Source organism: Microcaecilia unicolor, chromosome 5, assembly GCF_901765095.1.
Source record: "Microcaecilia unicolor chromosome 5, aMicUni1.1, whole genome shotgun sequence".
Classification (NCBI taxonomy): Eukaryota; Metazoa; Chordata; class Amphibia; order Gymnophiona; family Siphonopidae; genus Microcaecilia; species Microcaecilia unicolor.
Window position 1 is genome coordinate 324,777,879 of NC_044035.1, and position 20,075 is coordinate 324,797,953.

At 43.9% G+C, this 20,075-nt stretch overlaps 1 protein-coding gene across 1 annotated transcript in view; it reads right to left on the bottom strand.

Moving 5' to 3' along the window:
• Window positions 1-456: 456 nt before the first annotated feature.
• The window catches only part of WTIP (WT1 interacting protein), a 238,722-nt gene continuing 219,103 nt past the window's right edge, over window positions 457-20,075 (bottom strand). The window contains exon 8 of the mRNA XM_030204445.1: window positions 457-4,070. Within this exon, the coding sequence (XP_030060305.1) occupies window positions 3,918-4,070 (153 nt within the window). The 3' untranslated portion in view covers window positions 457-3,917. The remainder of the gene's footprint in view (window positions 4,071-20,075) is intronic.

The window sequence follows — 20,075 nt, forward strand, 5'->3', positions numbered from 1 at the left end:
TAGGGTCATGGAGTGGCCTAGCCAGTCACCAGACCTTAATCCCATTGAAAACTTATGGAGGGAGCTGAAGCTGCGAGTTGCCAAGCGACAGCCCAGAACTCTTAATGATTTAGAGATGATCTGCAAAGAGGAGTGGACCAAAATTCCTCCTGACATGTGTGCAAACCTCATCATCAACTACAGAAGACGTCTGACCGCTGTGCTTGCCAACAAGGGTTTTGCCACCAAGTATTAGGTCTTGTTTGCCAGAGGGATTAAATACTTATTTCCCTCTGCAGAATGCAAATAAATTCATATACTTTCCACAATGTGATTTTCCGGATTTAATTTGTGATGTGCTATCTCTCACTGTTACCAATAACCTACCCTTCAATTATGGGCTGCTCATGTCTTTGTCAGTGGGCAAACTTACAAAATCAGCAAGGGATCAAATACTTATTTCCACCACTGTATGTCTATTAATACACTTGATATACCGCCATTACTGACATGCCAGATCATAGCAATTTAGAACAAAGTAATATATACCTTAAAGTAAACAGAAAAGAATGCTAATATTCAAATAGAAAAGCAGCTGCAAACGTCATGAATACAAGAAATCAGTCACACTGGGATACACCGTCCTTCTTCTCAACCTGTGGTAGACACTACCCTAACCAATTGCAGGGAGAGGGAAGCAAATGAAAGTAGTAGGCTTTAAGTTGGGACTTAAATTTGTCATAGGACAGCTCCAATCTGATCCGTGGTGGCAGGTCATTCCAAAACTTTGGGGCCAAGCAGACTGCCTTGTTTTCTCATAATACGCCCATTTCGGCGAAAGCAGGACCATGTGGTAAGCATCAATAGAATGTAATGTTCAATATGGTGTATATGGACTTTATCATGGATGAAAGATAAAGTGGCTGGCTGTCCCAGATGTAAGGCCTTATGAGCTTGATAGAGAACTTTAAAAAACGATATGGCAACCAATAAAGTGGGGTGGTATGATCACTCCTTCAGGCTTGACAAAGGAAACGCACAGCAGTGTTATGCAAAGTTTGCAAATGGTGCAATTGGTACCGAGTAATACTGGTGTACACTGAATTACAGTAGTCTAATTGTGTTATTAAAAATGCATTGATAAGAATATGCAATGAATCAAACTACTTCTTTATTGAACAGAAATTGAGTAGGACCAAGAAGCCCTGTTTGAATACATGAGAGATTTGCTTTTTGAATGAAAGTTTTGAGTCAAAAATGACTCCTAAGTATCTAAATGAATCAACCGTTGGAACTGGTAGGTTGACAAGCACTGGGGTAACAGTAGGCGTTGGGTGATTGCCAGTGAACCAGCAGGCCATTGTTTTGGCAGGATTAAGAAATAATTTAATTGTGGTCAACCAGTCAAATATGGCTAGTAGACATACCTGTAAGGCAGATAGATTCGGTGAGATGGGACATGTTGGAAAGATCAAAAGAATATCAGCATAGAAAAAAAAAATCTAATATTAAAGTCCTGAATCAGTGTTGCCAAGGGGCTCAGAAAGCAGAGGGGACAGGACAGAACCCTGAGGGACTCCACAACGTAGTTCTGAATCCATAGAATTTGAAGTAGAAGTTCAACCTGAGAGACATGAAGAAAAGCACTGGAGGGTAGCGCTTGATAAACCAATAGCCTGAAGCCTGGATAACAGGGTATCACTCAAGTCAAAGGCTGCTGAAAAGTCGAGTGACACTACCAGGCACTGAATGGAGTTCACTAAGCAAAGCTGTCACCGTAGTCTCAGTACTATGGCATGCCCTAAAACCAGATTGTCTAGGATGCAGGATAGGAACTGTTGATAGTCGAGAAAGAAGCTGTTCGAAAACAAGTTTTTCTAATAGCTTAGGGAGAAAACAGAAGTTTTGACACTGGGCGAAATTTTTCTGGTACGAGTGGATCGAGTGAAGACTTTTTGAGAAGAGGTCTGACCGCAGCCTTTTTCCAGAGCAACAGAATGGAACAGTCAAAAGACTTTGATTGACCATATGTAGAATGTACAGTTAGGTGAAATTGGGTCTAGTAAGCACGTTCATTGCAGAAAGAGTTGAGGATAATTGAGCTAGTGAGGGCAATGTAAATGATGAGCACCCAGATGCAAGCAGCTGTTTTTCACTGCTGCTACACACTGACATCCACACAATATAGAAAGTATGTTACTATTGTTCTATTGCAGCTCATGAATTGATAGTAACTGACGACAACTGAGAAAGCAATTTGCCAAAACATGGTAGGGTCAAGAACTCTTTTCCAGTTGTGTCTTCATCTTGATGGATGCACAAACTCTTTCTCCTTTGGATGAAAATCTTTTACTTTTATACTGTTTATTACTTTTTATTGAACTAGTAGTATTTGCCACTGTTTACTGCATCCTATTGGCTCTTTTTTGCCGTCACTGCATTACTGTATGGATTCAACTGTACGGATCTTACTCTTGTCCCTTGTTTAGCCTTTATATAATAGGCACAATGTAGGCACCCATGTGCCTTGCAGCCTAGGTGCCCTGTTATAAACTTACTCTCCATGTGTGATGTTTTCTTTAAGGTGCATGGGTCACTGCTAACACCTTTCTCCCCATCAGGTGCGATCCCTCCTTTTCATGGTTTGAACCGGGTGAGATTCTTGTGGTCTGCAGCAGCTGCCAGCCCCATGCAGTTCAAACTATGAAATGGCTAGAGGGTGGGGAGGGATAACAGCAGTTAAAGGGTATGAGGGGGAAAATTTTGGGTATGGAAACTTTTGGACTAAGAGTACTATTGAATGTTTAAAAAGTTTGAGGAGTCTGAGGCTCCTGATTGTTGTTAAGTTGGTTATTCAATAAAATTTACAAATTGAAAAAAAAAAATGGCTAGAGCACAGCATGGTGGGGAGAAAGATGTCCACGGCTATCTGCATGCCTTTAAGAGCACACTGTGAAGAATTCAGATCAATCTGTGCTTTCTGAGTTCTTCTAACATGCTGACCCAGTGCAGGACAAGTGGGGGTTTTCTTTAAATTCTTTCAATAAGTGGACATTGTTCTTGTGCATGTCCAAAAGAAGACAATTTTTCTGTTGCTCCAACAAGTAACAATTCCTCTGTTCTGGAGATAACCACAAGTTTCTGACATATTTCACTATAAGGACAAGGGATGTTGACATTGGAATGTTGTATGACTACATTAAGAGATTATTTTATCATTCGATACCCACCCTACTAAAAATTCTTTCTTGTACATGCAGCATTACTCCAGCTAGAAAAGAATGATGCACGTTGCTGGTCAGAAACTCATGTGAATGCTTTTTTCAAACCCACAGTATAAAATAATAACTAACTATAGTTATCCCTGCTTGAAGGTTTCACTAGAGAAGGATGATTTCATTGTGATTCCAGCTTGTTGACAAAACCCTACACCCACCAAATGACTATTCCTGGAGGATTCTCTCAGTTGCAAGCCAGAAGCATGAAAAGGAGAGGAACATCTTGTAATTTTGTTGACTTGTACATTTCTGATACTAGACATGATCGTGAAAATCTCACCTGCTTGGGTGAATACAAGCAACAGGTAGAACTTTCCCTCTGCGATTAAATTGTCTCGTTCTACATTTTAACGCTAGAAATGTCTGCTGTGACATGCTTCAGTGTTTCAGCACTTCAAAGATGTAAGACTTCAACCTCTTAGATGCATATTCAAAATGTCGCCATTTACAGCTGCAGTCAATCGCACATAATTGTTCCTGCACTAAAATAAAATACTCTAAAGCCAAATGATAACAGTTTGATAGACCCTCATCACTGACAAAATAAATCAGAACCCAAATAAAGCTGGTTATGAAAAGAGTTTCATCATCAAAGTCTTGTTTCCAATGTGACCTTCTCTTTCCACACACTCTCTATCCACTTTCCCAAGCAAGTGCGTCTCAGAGTTCTGTTACATGCACAGGGTAGCCTGGAGGAGGATGAGCTGGTACTTGCATACTAAGGCGTCTAATGTGACAACCATGGCAGAGTAGATGATCTTCTAAAGGATAACAACGATGGCCTTCTTCGTCATTGAGCTGAAGACCACAATCCTAGGAAAAGAAATAGAAAACAAAACGATTTAGCTCAAGGTAGTCCTTAGGTAACAAATCTCAATTCATCCCAGCAATAGTCAAGAGCATGCCATTATCTAACAACCATTGGCACTGACATAGCAGTGGTTCAGAAATGTTATGGCCTTCTGGCATATGTCCAATAGAATTCAGAGACTGCTCTGGCTATACAAGTCTTAAAAACAGGGTTTAGGTACAGTCTTCCCTCCCCAATCAAGAGAAATGGGATGCACCCTGATACAGAGTCCAAGGTTGTGGCCAAGTTTATAGCAGTCTTAGTATGTGAAAAATGAACTAACATATGTGATCAGCAAGCTCTTTCCCCCTAATTTTATGTAGAGAGGTGTGGTAGCTGTGGGGCAGCACTTTACAAAACCAGAACACTATACCAGTGATTTCATGGTAAGAATCCTGAAAGGGAACTTTAAAACAATACAGGAACGTAAGACATTTGAAGTCAGAATGATTAAATATTTTGACACCCACCAGACGGGACTTAACAAAGATCTGGGTTTTCTAGCACATTATAAATCATAAAATTGTACTGCTTTGTCACCTTCCTATCTCCATGCATATCTCCCTGTCCCTCATCCACCTGACTCTTCCTGTCTCTCACCTATCCACCCCCATCCTGTTAGACTGTCACTGAAATGCTTCGATGTTTCACTTATATATACTGTCATCTACCAACATTTGCTTATTTCCGATCTGACGAAGAAGGGCAACCTTCGAAAGCTAATCAAGAAATGTATTAATTTATGTCCAATAAAAAAGGTATCATCTTATTTTCTTTTCCATGTTTTATTTTGTTTTATTTATATTGATTACCCCTAATTTTATAAAACTGGATGCCCAACTTTACACATAACATGCAAAATTGGATACCCAATTTATAGAATAAGAAGATCAGTTGCGCTCACAACTTAATTTAATAATTGGAGATAACAGCCAATTATTGGCTTAAATTGGCATTAATTGCTATTAATTAGCACTAATTGGCAGTTGTGTGCGCAACTGACCTTAGTCACTATTCTAGAAGCTGAATGCACAATTTCTGCTGCATGCAACTTCTAGGGGACATGGCCGAGGGAGGGGAATGGCCGGGTCAGGAGCGTGCCTATGAGTTACGTGCGCAGGTTACCGAATACTAGGGGTTATGCATTTAACTGCCAACAGTTAGGTGCAACCATTTACATCTGCCTTTGATATGGCATAAGTGCTTGCAAACTTACGCTAAGTTCTGTTCGAAACTGCCTTTATAGAATTTTCACTCACTGCGCGACATCGTCTAAATTGTAATACCATTTATTCAACTTTTGTTCTGAAGAACTTTGCTGCAAAACCTATGCAAAATAGGTAATGGGCCGAAGAATCATGCAGATCAACTCACTATCTAATGTTTGTAAGGTTAAGTGCACACACTAAATTGTGCAAAACTGGTCTTAGTGAAAAACCTAACCACACCTTGCAGAAGATGCAGTTAAGTATTTGCTTTGCAATAAATTCTGTGCTTTTGCACTAACTTATCACGACGGAATTAGTGCACAACCAATTTACAAATTATTCAAACAGCCTATTCATACAAACAAAAAACTATGAGCCCTGTTTACTAAGGTGTGCTAGCGTTTTTAGCGCATGCTAAAAATTAGCATGCGCTAACCATGTAGAGACCCATAGGAATATTAGGGGCATCTACTCAGCACAGCTTAGTAAACAGGGCCCTATATTTATTTATTTATTTATTTATTTATTTATTGCATTTGTTTCCCACATTTTCCCACCTGTTTGCAGGCTCAATGTGGCTTACAATGTTCCGCCCTGGCAATCGCCATAGCAAAGTAAAGATAACAATTAATAATTACATTAGAACATGAGTAACATAGTGGGATAAAGCATTAGGTATAATGAGATCAAAGATGTAATAATAGTTCAAGCAGTAATGCACTACAGTTCAAATGATGGATCGTTGTGGTATGTTTTATTGAAGAAATAGGTCTTCAGAGATTTCTGAAAGTTGATTAAGTTGCTCATTTTTTTCACATCGAGTGGTAATGCATTCCAAAGCTGCGTTCCTATGTAGGAAAAACTGGATGCATGTGTTACTTTATATTTTAGTCCTTTGCAACTGGGGAAGTGAAGATTTAGGAATGTGCGTGAAGATCTTTTGGTGTTCCTGGGTGGTACGTCAATAAGGTCTGACATGTAGACCGGGGCATCTCTGTAGATAATTTTATGAATCAGGGTGCAAACCTTGAACGTAATACATTCCCTAAGTGGGAGCCAGTGTAGTTTTTCTCTTAAGGGTGTGGCACTTTCATATTTTGTTTTGCCAAATATGAGCCTGGCTGCAGTGTTTTGGGCTGTTTGAAGTTTCTTGATGATTTGTTCTTTACAGCCAGTGTAGAGTGCATTGCAGTAGTCCAGGTGACTTAGCACCAATGATTGTACCAGTCTGCAAAATATGTCCCTTGGGAAGAAAGGCTTTACTCTTTTGAGTTTCCACATTGAGTGGAACATTTTCTTTGCTGTGTTCTTTGCATGGTTTTCCAATGTAAGGTTTCGGCAGCAGTGAAAGGCGAGCAGGCTCGGCGCTTCAGCCTTCCCTTCTTTCTCAGCTCTGGTCCCGCCCTTGCAGAAACAGGAAATGAGGGCGGGACCAGAGCTGAGAGAGAAGGGAAGAAGGGAAGGCTGAAGCGCCGAGCCTGCTCGCCTTTCACTGCTGCCGGGACCCGAGGTAACATGAGTTTTAAATTCTGGGTTGCAGGAAGGCGAGGACGGAGGACTGTTGTGGGAGAAGAGGTTGAGCAGGGGTTGGGACTGGCACTCGGAGGAGGGGGGAGCCTGGAACTCGGAGGAGAGGGAGGGGAGCCTGGAACTTGGAGGAGAGGGAGGGGGGCCTGGAACTCAGAGGGGGGAGAGGAGGGGAGAGAGGGGGGGGGAATGCACCACCTGTAAAAAAAAAATTTCAGCACCCACAATCATTTTGAAAAGTTGGCTCCTATGGACATGTGCAGCCCTATTTTATACAGAACATAGAAATCAGAACCGATACATCCAGGTCAGGACATGTACAGTTCCTGTAGTCAGTGGCGTACCTAGGGTAGTTGACACCCGGGGCCGGTCATTTTTTAACACCCCCCCCCCCCCCCCCCCAAATTCAGTACTAGGCATGCCGAGAATACAAAACACTCAGGACCTATAGAGCAATTCTACCATACCATAAGCAGTCATTTCTACGAGTCACACAAGGAAAAGGAAAGCATCTTAAACACTACAGTGAGCACTAGAACATCAATTCACCTATTGTAAAACAAAACCAGACAGAATAGTACAGATCATAGATCCTGCACAGTCAATGCCAACTGAAAGCCATGTCTTTTTCACAAACACAGATACACCCTAATCCACTATAGAATAAGTAATCATAAGCTTTCTATTTCGACAAAAATTAAACTGAACCCCCAATGCCAGACTCTGCATACAATGCAACACCACAGAAACAGAAACTGTCCCCTAGTACTGTGCAAAATATAAAGACAGCAGATGTAAATTTGAAAAAAAAAACCTAACAAGTACTAATCACCACTTTACAAATTAACAAATAGAAATAAAACAAATATAGAAAGTAAAATAATACCATTTTATTGGACTAATACATTTAGCTTTCAGAGGCCAAAACCTCCGTCCTCGGGTCAGTACAGTATAGTGCTGTTCCGAAAGTTAGTCAAAATGTATTAAAATTAGTCCAATAAAAAGATTACCTTATTTACATGTTCTATTATAAACAATTAACACATCTACAATACTTTATCCTAAAGCAAAAAAAAAATAAAAATATATATTTTATTTACAGTTTGTTGTCTCTGGTTTCTGCTTTCCTCATCTTCTTTTCACCGTCTTCCTTCCATCCAGCATCTATCTTCACTCTCTCTCTCTGCCATCCAGTGTCTGCCCTCTCTGCCGTCCCTTCCATCCACTGCCTGCCCTTTCTCTCTGCCCCTTCAATCCACCATTTGCCCTCCCTCTCCCATCCATCCAGGGTCTGCCCTCCCTCTCGCTCCCCCTTCCATCTAGGATCTGTCCCCTCTCTCTCTCTGCCCCTTTTTTCAGCCCCCAGTTCCAGCCCCCTTCTCCCCTCTGAACACCCCCACCCCAGTCCCCTTCTCCCCTCCCCTTCTCCTGTCTGAGACCCCCACCACAGTCCCCTTCTCCCCTCCCCTGTCTGAGACCCCCACCCCAGTCCCCTCCCCTCCCCTTCTCCCCTCCCCTTCTCCCCTCTGAGATCCCCACCCCAGTCCCCTTCTCCCCTCCCCTTTTCCCCTCAGAACACCCCCACCCCAATCCCCTTCTCCGCTCTGAGATCCCCACCCCAGTCCCCTTCTCCCCTCCCCTTCCCCCGTCTGAGACCCCCACCCCAGTCCCCTTCTCCCCACCCCAGTCCCCTTCTCCCCTCCTCTTCTCCCCTCTGAGATCCCCACCCCAGTCCCCTTCTCCCCTCCCCTTCCCCCGTCTGAGACCCCCACCCCAGTCCCCTTCTCCCCTCCCCTTTTCCCCTCTGAACACCCCCACCCCAGTCCCCTTCTCCCCTCTGAGATCCCCACCCCAGTCCCCTTCTCTCCTCTGAACACCCCCATCCCAGTCCCCTTCTCCTCTCCCCTTCCCTTCTCCCCTCTGAGATCCCCACCCCAGTCCCCTTCTCCCTCCCCTTTTCCCCTCTGAGACCCCCACCCCAGTCCCCTTCTCCCCTCCCCTTTTCCCCTCTGAGACCCCCACCCCAGTCCCCTTCTCCCCTCCCCTTTTCCCCTCTGAGACCCCCACCCCAGTCCCCTTCTCCCCTCTGAACACCCCAACCCCAGTCCCCTTCTCCCCTCCCCTTCCCTTCTCCCCTCTGAGATCTCCACCCCAGTCCCCTTCTCCCCTCGCCTGTCTGAGACCCCCACCCCAGTCCCCTTCTCCCCTCTGAACACCCCCACCCGAGTCCCTTTCGCCCCTCTCCTTCCCCACCTCAGTCCCGTTAAAACCGGCGAAGCAGCGTCGCAGGCAGCGCCTCGTGCCCTGCTTGTAAAAAAAAAAATCAAATCTCCTTCCTTCTCCTCGTCTTGACGTCGACTCGGGCCTTCCAATTGATTGGAAGGCCCAAGTCGACGTCAAGACGTCAAGATGAGGAGGAGAAGGAGAGGAAGGAGATTTGATTTTTTTTTTTTTTACAAGCAGGGCACGAGGCGCTGCCTGCGACGCTGCTTCGCCGATTTTTTAAATGTGCGGCGCCGCGGGAACGGCCACGGGAGGCGGCGGGAGCGGAGCACCCCCCACCCACTGGCACCCGGGGTGGACCGCCCCCACCGCCCCCCCCTTGGTACGCCACTGCCTGTAGTATTTTTAAAAAAGGGTCTGCGAACATAGAGCCTTTCTAAAATACCTGTAGGAGTGCACAAGTATGGCCTGCACATGTAGTAGGAGCAGCCATTTTACAAAGATAGACATTGAAAGTCTGAATGGTATTCCACACTTTTTTTGTCACATTCAGGTACAACAGGCATTTTTCTGTCCTCAAAGGGCTTATAATCTAAGTTTGTACCTGAGGCAGTAGAAGGTTAAGTGATTTGCCGAGGACCACAAGGAGCCACAGTGGAATTTTAACCAGGCTTCCTGGTACTTAGCCTATTATACCACCCATTAGGCTACTCCATCAATTATATGTACATGCCTGCCATTTTGGCAACTCAAAAATCATGTACATGCAGATAATTAACAACAAAGGCTTCAAAATGGAGGGGAAAATAAGCACTGGAGAATAAGGACGGAATTCCCTTAATCCCTCCTGTTGAGGACGGCCCAAACAAGCATCCTATATAATAAAAAGCACCTCCACCGTTCTGAAGCTGACTCCATGGCAGTGAAAGTTTGAAGGGTTCGTGCTGCCTCTAACGCTGTATCCATCTCCTGAATTGACGTCACGTGCTTCCGGGTTCATCACAAACAGCACTGACCAACCACAGGATAGCAGCACGAGGTACAACCTCAACGTCTATAGCCTTCCCTTCAAGTTCGTTCCCTCAGAGTCCTGCCCTCGCGGAAAGAGGAAATGACATCAGCAGGCGGGACTCAGAGGGAACAAAGTCGAAGGGAAGGCTACAGATGGGCAGGGCTTTCAAAGACGCGGCTGCTTCAACTGAGGTAAACAGGGGAACGAGGAGAATCGCTGGGTGGCTGGAGGGAGGGGCAGGGGACAGAGGACAATCGCTGGGTGCCTGGAGGGGGGGCACGGGAGAGAGGAGAATCGCAGGGTGGCTGGAGGGGGGGGGCAGGGGAGATAGGAGAATCGCTGGGTGGCTGGAGGGGGGCAGGGGAGATAGGAGAATCGCTGGGTGGCTGGAGGGGGGGGGGGCAGGGGAGAGAAGAGCATCGGTGGGTGGCTAGAGGGGGGGGCAAGGGAAAAAGGAGAATCACTGGGTGGCTGGAGGGGGGCAGGGGACAGAGGAGACTCGATGGGTGGCTGGAGGGAGGGGCAGGGGAGAGAGGAGAATCGCTGGGTGGCTACAGGGGGGCAGGGGACAGAGGAGAATTGCTGGGTGGCTGGAGGGGGAGCAGGGGAGAGAGGAGAATCGCTGGGTGGCTGGGGGGGGGGGCAGGGGATAGAGGAGACACACTCGCACCCAGTGGTCTCACTCTCTCTCTCTGTCAAACACACACTCGCACATTCACTCTCTCTCACACACACTCTCTCTCAAACATACACACTCCGAGAAAAACCTTACTAGCGCCCGTTTCATTTGTGTCAGAAATGGGCCTGTTTTACTAGTTTTTTTATAAACCTACACGTGCAAGGAAGCAGCTGCAAATCCTGAAGTTGACAGATGCTGACCACACAGCTGAATATTGACCTCTTGTGTTGTCTGATAGACAAGTTAAGCTCAGAAAAGATTGTTCAAAAAATAGCAAGCAGTGAACTTGAGCCACTGCTTGTTTTGGTGACAGCGGGAGAAAAAAGTGAAATCATAACTAATGATAGGCAACCTCTAGTCCCATGGACCTCAATTCACTCAGGTTTTCAAGATATCCTTATTGAATATGCATGAGATAGATTTGCATGCACACTGCTTCAATCTTATGAATATTCATTAGAGATGTCCTGAAACTCTGAGTGAACTGGTGTAGGGGCGTAGGCCAGACCATAGGTTTGGGGGTGAGGGGGCCTTGGCCTAAAGTAGAAGGGCACAAAATGTTGCCCTTCTCTGCCCACATGTCACCCCAAATACCTGAGCTGCCCCACCCCTAAGGATGCTCAGTTTTCACAAGACTGAGCATACATGGCAGAGGCTGCTTCCTGCGCATGCTCGTTTTTCACACATGTGCAGGGGTAGGCCTCCCTTGCACATGTTCAATTTCAGTTAAAATTTAAGGCGTAACCGTTGATTGGAATCTCACACTGGAAAGCCATGTTAAGAATACAACAAGGAAGATGTTTCACTCAATGTGGAAACTCAAAAGAGTTAAACCTTTCTTCCCTAGGGGAATCTTTCGTAATCTAATACAATCAATGGTACTGAGTCACCTAGACTATTGCAATGGTCTTCTTGCTGGCTGTAAAGAACAAATCATTAAAAAACTTCAAACTGCCCAAAACACCGCAGCCAGACTTATATTTGGAAAAAACAAAATACGAAAGTGCTAAGCCCCTAAGAGAAAACTTACACTGGCTTCCTCTTAAAGAACGTATAACTTTCAAAATATGAATTCTGGTGCATAAAATAATTCACGGTGATGCCCTGACCTACCACCCAGGAATGCTAAAACCCAGGAGTGGAGGAGTGGCCTAGTGGTTAGTGTGGTGGACTTTGGTCCTGGGGAACTGGGTTTGATTCCCACTGCAGGTACAGGCAGCTCCTTGTGACTCTGGGCAAGTCACTTAACTCGCCATTGCCCCAGGTACAAATAAGTACCTGTATAAAATATGTAAGCCGCATTGAACCTGCTATGAGTGGGAAAGTACAGGGTACAAATGTAACAAAAATAAAAGATCAGCACGCACATTCCTAAATCTTCATTTCCCCAGCTGTAAAGGTCTAAAATATAGAGTAATACATGCATCCAGCTTTTCATACTTGAGTTCGCAAATGTGGAATGCTTTACCACTTGACCTGAAAATAATTCACAACCTAATTAACTTCCGTAAAGCACTGAAGACACATCTCTTTAACATAACATACCATAATGACTCATAATTGGAACCGTAATTCTCCATCATCTACTTAACAATCAGATTATTTTCTCCCTATTATCGTACTGACTAAATTATCATGTAATCCATGTTCAATATGTGATACCAATTGCATGTTCTCCCCTTTTTTACCTGATTGTTTATTATATCATCCATGTTTCTATATATATTACCATTTGTATCTGTATTCTGAAATGGCATAAGTCATGACGGAAAATTGTAAGCCACATTGAGCCTGCAAATAGGTGGGAAAATGTGGGATACAAATGCAACAAATAAATAAACGTTATCTGCCATTTGGATGCCCAGTCTTCCAATCTCGTAAGGTCCTCTTGTAATTTTTCTCAATATTCTTGCGATTTAACAACTTTGAATAATTTTGTGTTGTCAGCAAATTTAATTACCTCACTAGTTGCTCCCATCTCTAGATTATTTAGAAATATGTTAAAAAGTAACAGTCCCAGCACAGACCCTTGGGGAACCCAACTATCTATTCTTCTCCATTGAGAATACTGACCATATAACCCTACTTTCTATTTTCTATCTTTTAACCAGTTTTTAATCCACAGTAGTACACTACCTCCTTTCCCATGACTCTCTAATTTCCTCTGAAGTCTTTCGTGAAATGCTTTGTCAAATGTTTTTTGAAAATCCAGATACACAATGAGGCTCATTTTCAAAGCACTTAGCCTCCCAAAGTTCCATAGAAACCTATGGAACTTAGCCTCCCAAAGTGCTTTGAAAATATGCCTCAATATCAACTGGCTCACCTTTCATTCACCTCTTCAAAGAAATGTAATAGATTAGCGAGGCAAGATTTCCCATCACTAAATCCATGTTGGTTTTGTCTCATTAATTCATGCTTTTGAATATGTTCTGTAATTTTGTTCTTTATAATAGTCTCTACCATTTTGCCCAGTACCAATGTCAGGCTCACCAGTCTATAATTTCCTGGATCACCTCTGTAACATTTTTAAAAAATCGGTGTTACATTGGCCACCCTCCAATCTTCCGGTACTATGCTGGATTTTAAAGATAAATTGCATATTACTAACAACAGTTCTGCAAGTTCATTTTTTAATTTTATCAGTACTCTGGGATGAATACCATATGGTCCAGGTGATTTGCTACTCTTCAATTTGTCAAATTGCGCCATTACATCTTCCAGGTTTATAGAGATTTCACTCAGTATCTCTCCCAAATCTTTCTTGGTGAAGACCGAAGCAAATAATTCATTTAATCTCTCTGCTATGGCTTTGTCTTCCCTGAGTGCCCCTTTTACCCCTCGGTCATCTAGCGGTCCAACCGATTTTTTTTGCTGGCTTCTTGCTTTTAATATACCTAAGGGGGAGGGGGCCCAGACTGGATTTCCAGTGGGGCTGGAGGTTACCTATCTCTGCGTCATAGTTCACTTGTAAAATGTAATAAGACCTTCTGCAGGTATCATGCCAGGCTAAAACACTGTGCATAAGAAAAATATACCAGTACCTGGTACTCCTATGTAAGCAGATAAGTTCAGCCAAATGTTTTGACATTTTTTTTCTGACCGGTTGTTTCCTTCTGCTAATTGCTCAAACTTAATTGAAACAGGCTTCCACTGCAAGAAAAATGCAACCCCCTCTCTACATGTTTGTAAAAAGGCTTTAGTGATGCAAGGTCAAGAAATCAGCTTAAGTTACAATGATATATCAATTACTTGACATGGTGCAATACCTTCACCTGAACGAATCTCAATGTACTCACAGATTATAATGGAAAAGGCCAGTTAGAGGATTATTGTGGCTAAAAAATTCTTCATCAGAATGTCTGCCACTGGTCGTTGCATCTATGCAGACACTACAAAGAAAGGAATCATTTACCAAAGCAGGTTCTCTGGATAAAGTGGGAATGTTTCAAACCTTTGGAAATGTCTTTTTATAACTTATTAGCAACCAGGTCTATTTTTCTCCCCTTCTGTGCCTATGAAACTCAGTGGACATAAATTTGGCAGCAATATTCATAGAAAAAGCTAAAGATAAGCAGATGATTTATCTGCATACCTTTGTGTCCATATAATGGATTCAATACATCCCCCCTTACTAATATGTCTTCAGAGGTTTCACAGTCTATGTTTAATAGAGGTGCATGTATTGATGACGTGCTCGAAGGGGAGACGGTGCTAGAATAGTGTGTGATGTACAAAAACTGCTAGTCCTTTCCCTCTACCAACCTTGCAGTGTTCTGAGGAGTGCATGGACACTGGGGACTGGAGAACTAGGGAATGAGAGAGGGAGACCCCTCAAGGAACAGCATCTTGTGGTTTAGTTCAAAGAGCCACAGGAGTGCTGGAAGAAGAGCAGGAGGGAGATGGCAGACAGCAGTAGTCTAGTCCATTTTCACTAGGTCAACATAAGTGGACAGCGCTAAACGTAAGTCGATAGCGCTAAACTCCTCCTCCTGAAACTACAGTGGTTACCAATCAAGGACCGCATAGCCTTCAAGATCAGCTCACTAGTATATAGGATAATTTTCGGTCTCTAACCAAACTATATGACCAACCTAATAGATTTACCAATTTGGAATATAAACAAATCAGCAAGATCCTACCTTACCCTCCACTTCCCATCATTCAAAGACATCAAATAAAAATCAACTCTCGCAACCAGTTTTTCCTATATCAGCGCCAAAACCTGGAACACACTCTCCAAAGACCTAAAACTGAAAGACAACTACCTAAACTTATGAAAGCACCTAAAGGCCCACCTATTAAAAAAATACATCCCTGTCGACCCAACCTAACTTTCCAGGGAACCAATCGGACCTAACTACAAACTTCTAATTCAATACTTCAGTGAGAGATCCCACAGACTTTCACTGTCTCCATCAAATTGTTTTCACTGTCTCCATCAAATTGTTAACCCCACACGCTACATTGTAACCGCCCACTGTTCCATGTAAGCCACATTGAACCTACCATCAGCTGGGAAAATGTGGGATAGAAATGCAATAAATAAATAAGTAAGTAAGTGAAAAAGTTAACAGAGAAGAAGGGTTTGGGATTCATACATGCTTACAGTCTTACTGTCGTAGTTTTCTCTTTCAATCACCTCTAACACTAGAAGAGAACAATCTTGACTGAAACATATTGTGCTGTTGGATCCAATTTCTCATTAATCTTTATGTAAACTCATTAGGTGGTAAGTTATTGAATTTTTGGTATAAATCATGTTTCATGTGGGTATTATAGTAATTTGTTCATTTACTACCTGTAGCATGCATTTATGTAATACCTCTTTTGAGTGTATACATCACTGGATCAGGAAGATTGGCCTAAAGGTAAACCATGATTCTTTTGGTAGTGGTTGGAAAAGAGACCTAAAGGTTAACACCGAAAAAAACTAAGGTTCTTTGGGTAGGTGGTTGTAACCTCGATAAACCCTTTGAGGATCCCATTATTGCAGGTTCTAGAATCCCTCTTAGTTGGGTAATTAAAGTTTGAGGAATGCACATCCTGCATGCGTTCACAGTACAGATTCAGGTGGCTGCCGAGGTAGGCAAGTATCTGATAATCTTGGACTTGTCTGTCAAATAAGGGCATAACCTTGATAACGCCATCATCTGAGGAATGTGCTGCGAGCTGTTGTACTATCCCCCTTGGAACATTGTAATCCAGTGTTGCATGGCCTCCTAGACCATCAGCTATGAGTGACTGCTACAAGTGCAACAGAACGTGACACCCAAATTGGTTCTTGGGAGGTCCAAGTGGAATAGGGCCACTCTATATTTGAATAAACTTCTCTGGTTAGCTATCTGGGCCTGAATACATTTTAAATTACTTTAGTTTGTATTTCAAGTCCTGCATGAGTTATCACAAGTGTATATGTGGAGGAGTAGCCTAATGGTTAGTGCAGCGGGCTGCAAATCAAGAGAACTGGGCCCACTGTAGTTCCTTGTGACTCTGGGCAACTCACTTAACCCTCCATTGCCCTAGGTGCAAAATACGTACCTGTATATAATATGTAAATCACTTTGTCACCACGGAAAGGTGGTATATCACATTCCATTCCCTTTCCCATGTGAATCATGTTATAATGCTACATGTGCCCGATCGCCAGTTACGCCCTGTTGGTATGTTAGGAGTATCCTTGCCTACACTAGAAAGGAAATTATTGTAGAAATGAGTCCCAAAATGTGAAAGTCTTTTCTTCCAGAGTTACATATGATGCCATTATGGACATAGTAATATAGTAGATGATGGCAGAAAAAGACCTGCACGGTCCATCCAGTCTGCCCAACAAGATAACTCATATGTGCTAATTTTGTGTATACCCTACTTTGATTTGTACCTGTGCTCTTCAGGGCACAGACCGTATAAGTCTGCCCAGCACTATCCCCGCCTCCCAACCACCGGCACATATGATGCCATTATGGACAGTTTCAACATTCATTGAAAACTTGGCTGTTTGAAGTTTTTCTGTCTGATTAAATTTGTGTTTGTATACTGCTGAAATTTTTATGTTTACTAGTCAATACTCAGCCAGTGGTGGTCAGCGTTTTTTTTTTTTTTTAAAGAGCTGACTGACACCGGCCTTATCTGAGCACCAGCATTGAATGTCCAGGTCATAAGGCCATGTGGTGGCCTCCAGGACTTAAGTGAGTTCTGGATGATATTCAGTACTGTGAGACTGACTTTAGCGGTAGTGGCAGCCATTTTGAGGCTGGAACCAGAATGGGCAGGAGTGATTTGGGATTGCTCTGGTCCAGAAGACCCTCTAGACCACCAGGGAATATTCAAGTAGGCCAGTGGATGGGACCTAATGGGAGTGAGGAGGTGCTTGTGGAGGGGGTACTGCTCTATGGGGACAGGACTGAATGTTGCTCAAGGGGAAGGGTGCTTAGGGAAGGGGCCACCACTTTGAAGGGGATGGCCAGAAGGGGGCACTATTTGAGTGGTGGGGGGGGGGGGGGGGGAATTTGCTTTTGCCTGGGGAGAGGTAAGGGAGGGGATAACAGAACATTATTCCTGCCAAAATCTGGAAGCTGATACTTAGTGCCAGACCTGTGTAGCTACGCCACCAAAATTAGGACTGCTATGGAGGCGCCAGCACTGAATTTGCTCAGCTCCTCCCTGATTCTGTCCCCAGAATGCCCCCCACTGCCAGTTTTCCTATATGCAGTTAGAGCCAATATTCAGCAGCACTGTCCAGTTAACTGCCACTGAATATTGGTAGCCATATGGCCTGCCAAGTGTGATGTAACCAGGCAGGAGTCTCTCCTGCTTGCTTAAATCAGTTTGAATATTGACCCCTTAATTTTTAACTGACATCAGATGGAATATAAATGTTAAAATTAAACTGAATTTGACCAGACATTTGCTCACTTTGGAAGGTTAATATGAATTTCAGAGAGGAAGGGCATGGAAGACCTCTTCCCCCTCCGCCCAGCACACCCCAAAGGACATGGGATTTGTTGTGGCAGGCCCCCATCTCCTGTCAGTCCTTCACCAAGAAGACCAGGTTCCCAGGAATTACATCTAATATTCAATAGCCCTATCCATTTAAGTAGGACTTTTGAATATGCAGTCCTAAACTTAAATGGAAAACTTTGTTTAAAATGAGGCCTGCTGTGTGTGTGGTCCCCCTAACAGGATAAATGTATCTGGATATCACTGTCATCTAAATCCTGTCCCGGGCCCTTTCTATTATTAGGATGTTGCTCACACCTTTTCAGTAGTAGGTCAAGGTGAGTTACATGCAGGTACACTTGAGTATTTCTCTGTCCCTAGAGGGCTTACAATCTAAGGGCCCTGATTACTAAGTATCAGACTTGTGTGTTCTTGTACCAAGTAGAGCGCTGCTGAGCCCGGTACTCAGACCAGGTTCTGCTTGGTGGCCGGACAACCCCGGGTTTCACCTGCACTGACCGCTGTTTCCTAGAGGTTGAGCCCCTAGGTAAGGGTGGCCTGCAGGACTTACAAGACGGAGCTGGAAGCGGGGTGGTAAACGTATCGGCCAGACAGGCAGCAGGCAAGAGAGTGATCCAGGTACAGGCAATGTCAACAGGAAACAACAGGCAAGAGAGTAATCTAGGCACAGGTAAAGTCAGTAGGCAGGCAGCAGGTCAAGAGAGTAATCCAGATACAGGCAAAGTTAGTAGGCAGGCAGCAGGCAGCAGGCAAGAGAGTAATCCAGGCACAGGTAAAGTCAATAGGCAGGCAGCAGGCAAGAGAGTAATCCAGGTACAGGCGAAGTCAATAGGCAGGCAGCAGGCAAGAGAGTGATCCAGGTACAGGCAAAGTCAGCAACGAGGGACAAGTAGATAAGAAGTAAACTACTGAGCAAGTAACACCTACCAAAGTAGAAGCCGAACCATGGAGTCCAGGAAGAGCTCAGCTGATAAAGTGCTGGCGTCTGACATCAGCAGGAACCAGCAGGGAGAAGGAGCACAGCCACAGGACAAGAGTAGGGGAAGGAGGAACCGGAAGACCAATAGGGGAGAAGCAAGGGAAGCCAGGCAGAGAGAGAGCAGGCACAGGTGCCTGGAAGCAAAGCAATTAAGGAGCCTGCAACCACCGCTCTCTCAACAAACCCAGAGAAGAACTACACATACATGGCTCAGGGCTGTGACAGTCAAGCGTGCGTGTCGACGGGACCCCATGCAGCCCGAGGACGCCGCCTGTGTTGAGGTAGGGGACACAACACTAAGTCACATTAGCATTTTTAACGTGCCTTCAATTAGCGAGTGTGCTAACCATGTAGGCACCTATCGGGATATTGTAAGCACGTACACAATTAGCGCACATTAAAAACACTAACGCACCTAAGTAAACAGGGCCCTAACCTTGCACCTGAGGCAATGAAGAGTTAAGCGACTCACCCAAGATCAAGGATTTGAACTGGCCACCTCTGGATATTAAGGGCGGTGCTCTAACCACTAGACCATTCCTTCACTCCTATACCTTAAACAGCTATATTTTTTGCAAGTATCAGCTTCTACAGATACAATTTTTGGAAAAGAAGAGCTTAAGCAGTTGACATTCGACTCTAGTCACACAGGCGCCTTTGAATTTTGACGGCTTCTTTTATAAGAGGGAAATTCTTGCTGGCTTTTTTTGTTTTGTTTGAGCGTGCGCTCAGAAATTTCAAAGTAGCACCGGGATAACATTACATATTATCAACAAAAGAAGGCGTTTCTCTTTAGAATGAGTGATAACTTATCAGCATCAATAGATAGTCACAGAGGATGCCAATGAGTCCCTTCATATTTAACATAAGCAGGGAATTCCAAAATATTTCTGTGGAAGCTCTCATCATCCAAAATATTTCTGTGGATTCTCATCATCCCTTTTCTTTTTTTGTCAGCGACAGTTGTCTCAACTTTTTTCAAACCATTAAAAAAAACAAAAGGAAGCATGCTCGGCAGTATAAGCAGAGTATTCTATGTATGTTAAGTCTCAGAGTTCATTAGGGCAGTGATGATGGATTAGATAACAGGCACTTAAAAACCAGGCAAAATGGCAGGCTTCACAGAGGAGTCTGAGAACAAAATTAGCAACAAGCTAGACATAACAGTCTCAGCTCAGACCACTTAATTACTGCCCATGCACTTATATTAGATTGCAGTCATACCAGGAGGCGGCCTACCCGAAGGCAGAATGCCAGTCCTTCGCTGCAGCTTTGAAGACTCTGGTTTCACATGGAAGCATCAGCTCTGTGCGGTTAGTCTCATCTTTATCTTCATTTGGTTCTTTTAGGATGGCATCCTTGAAAATAACATAGCAACAT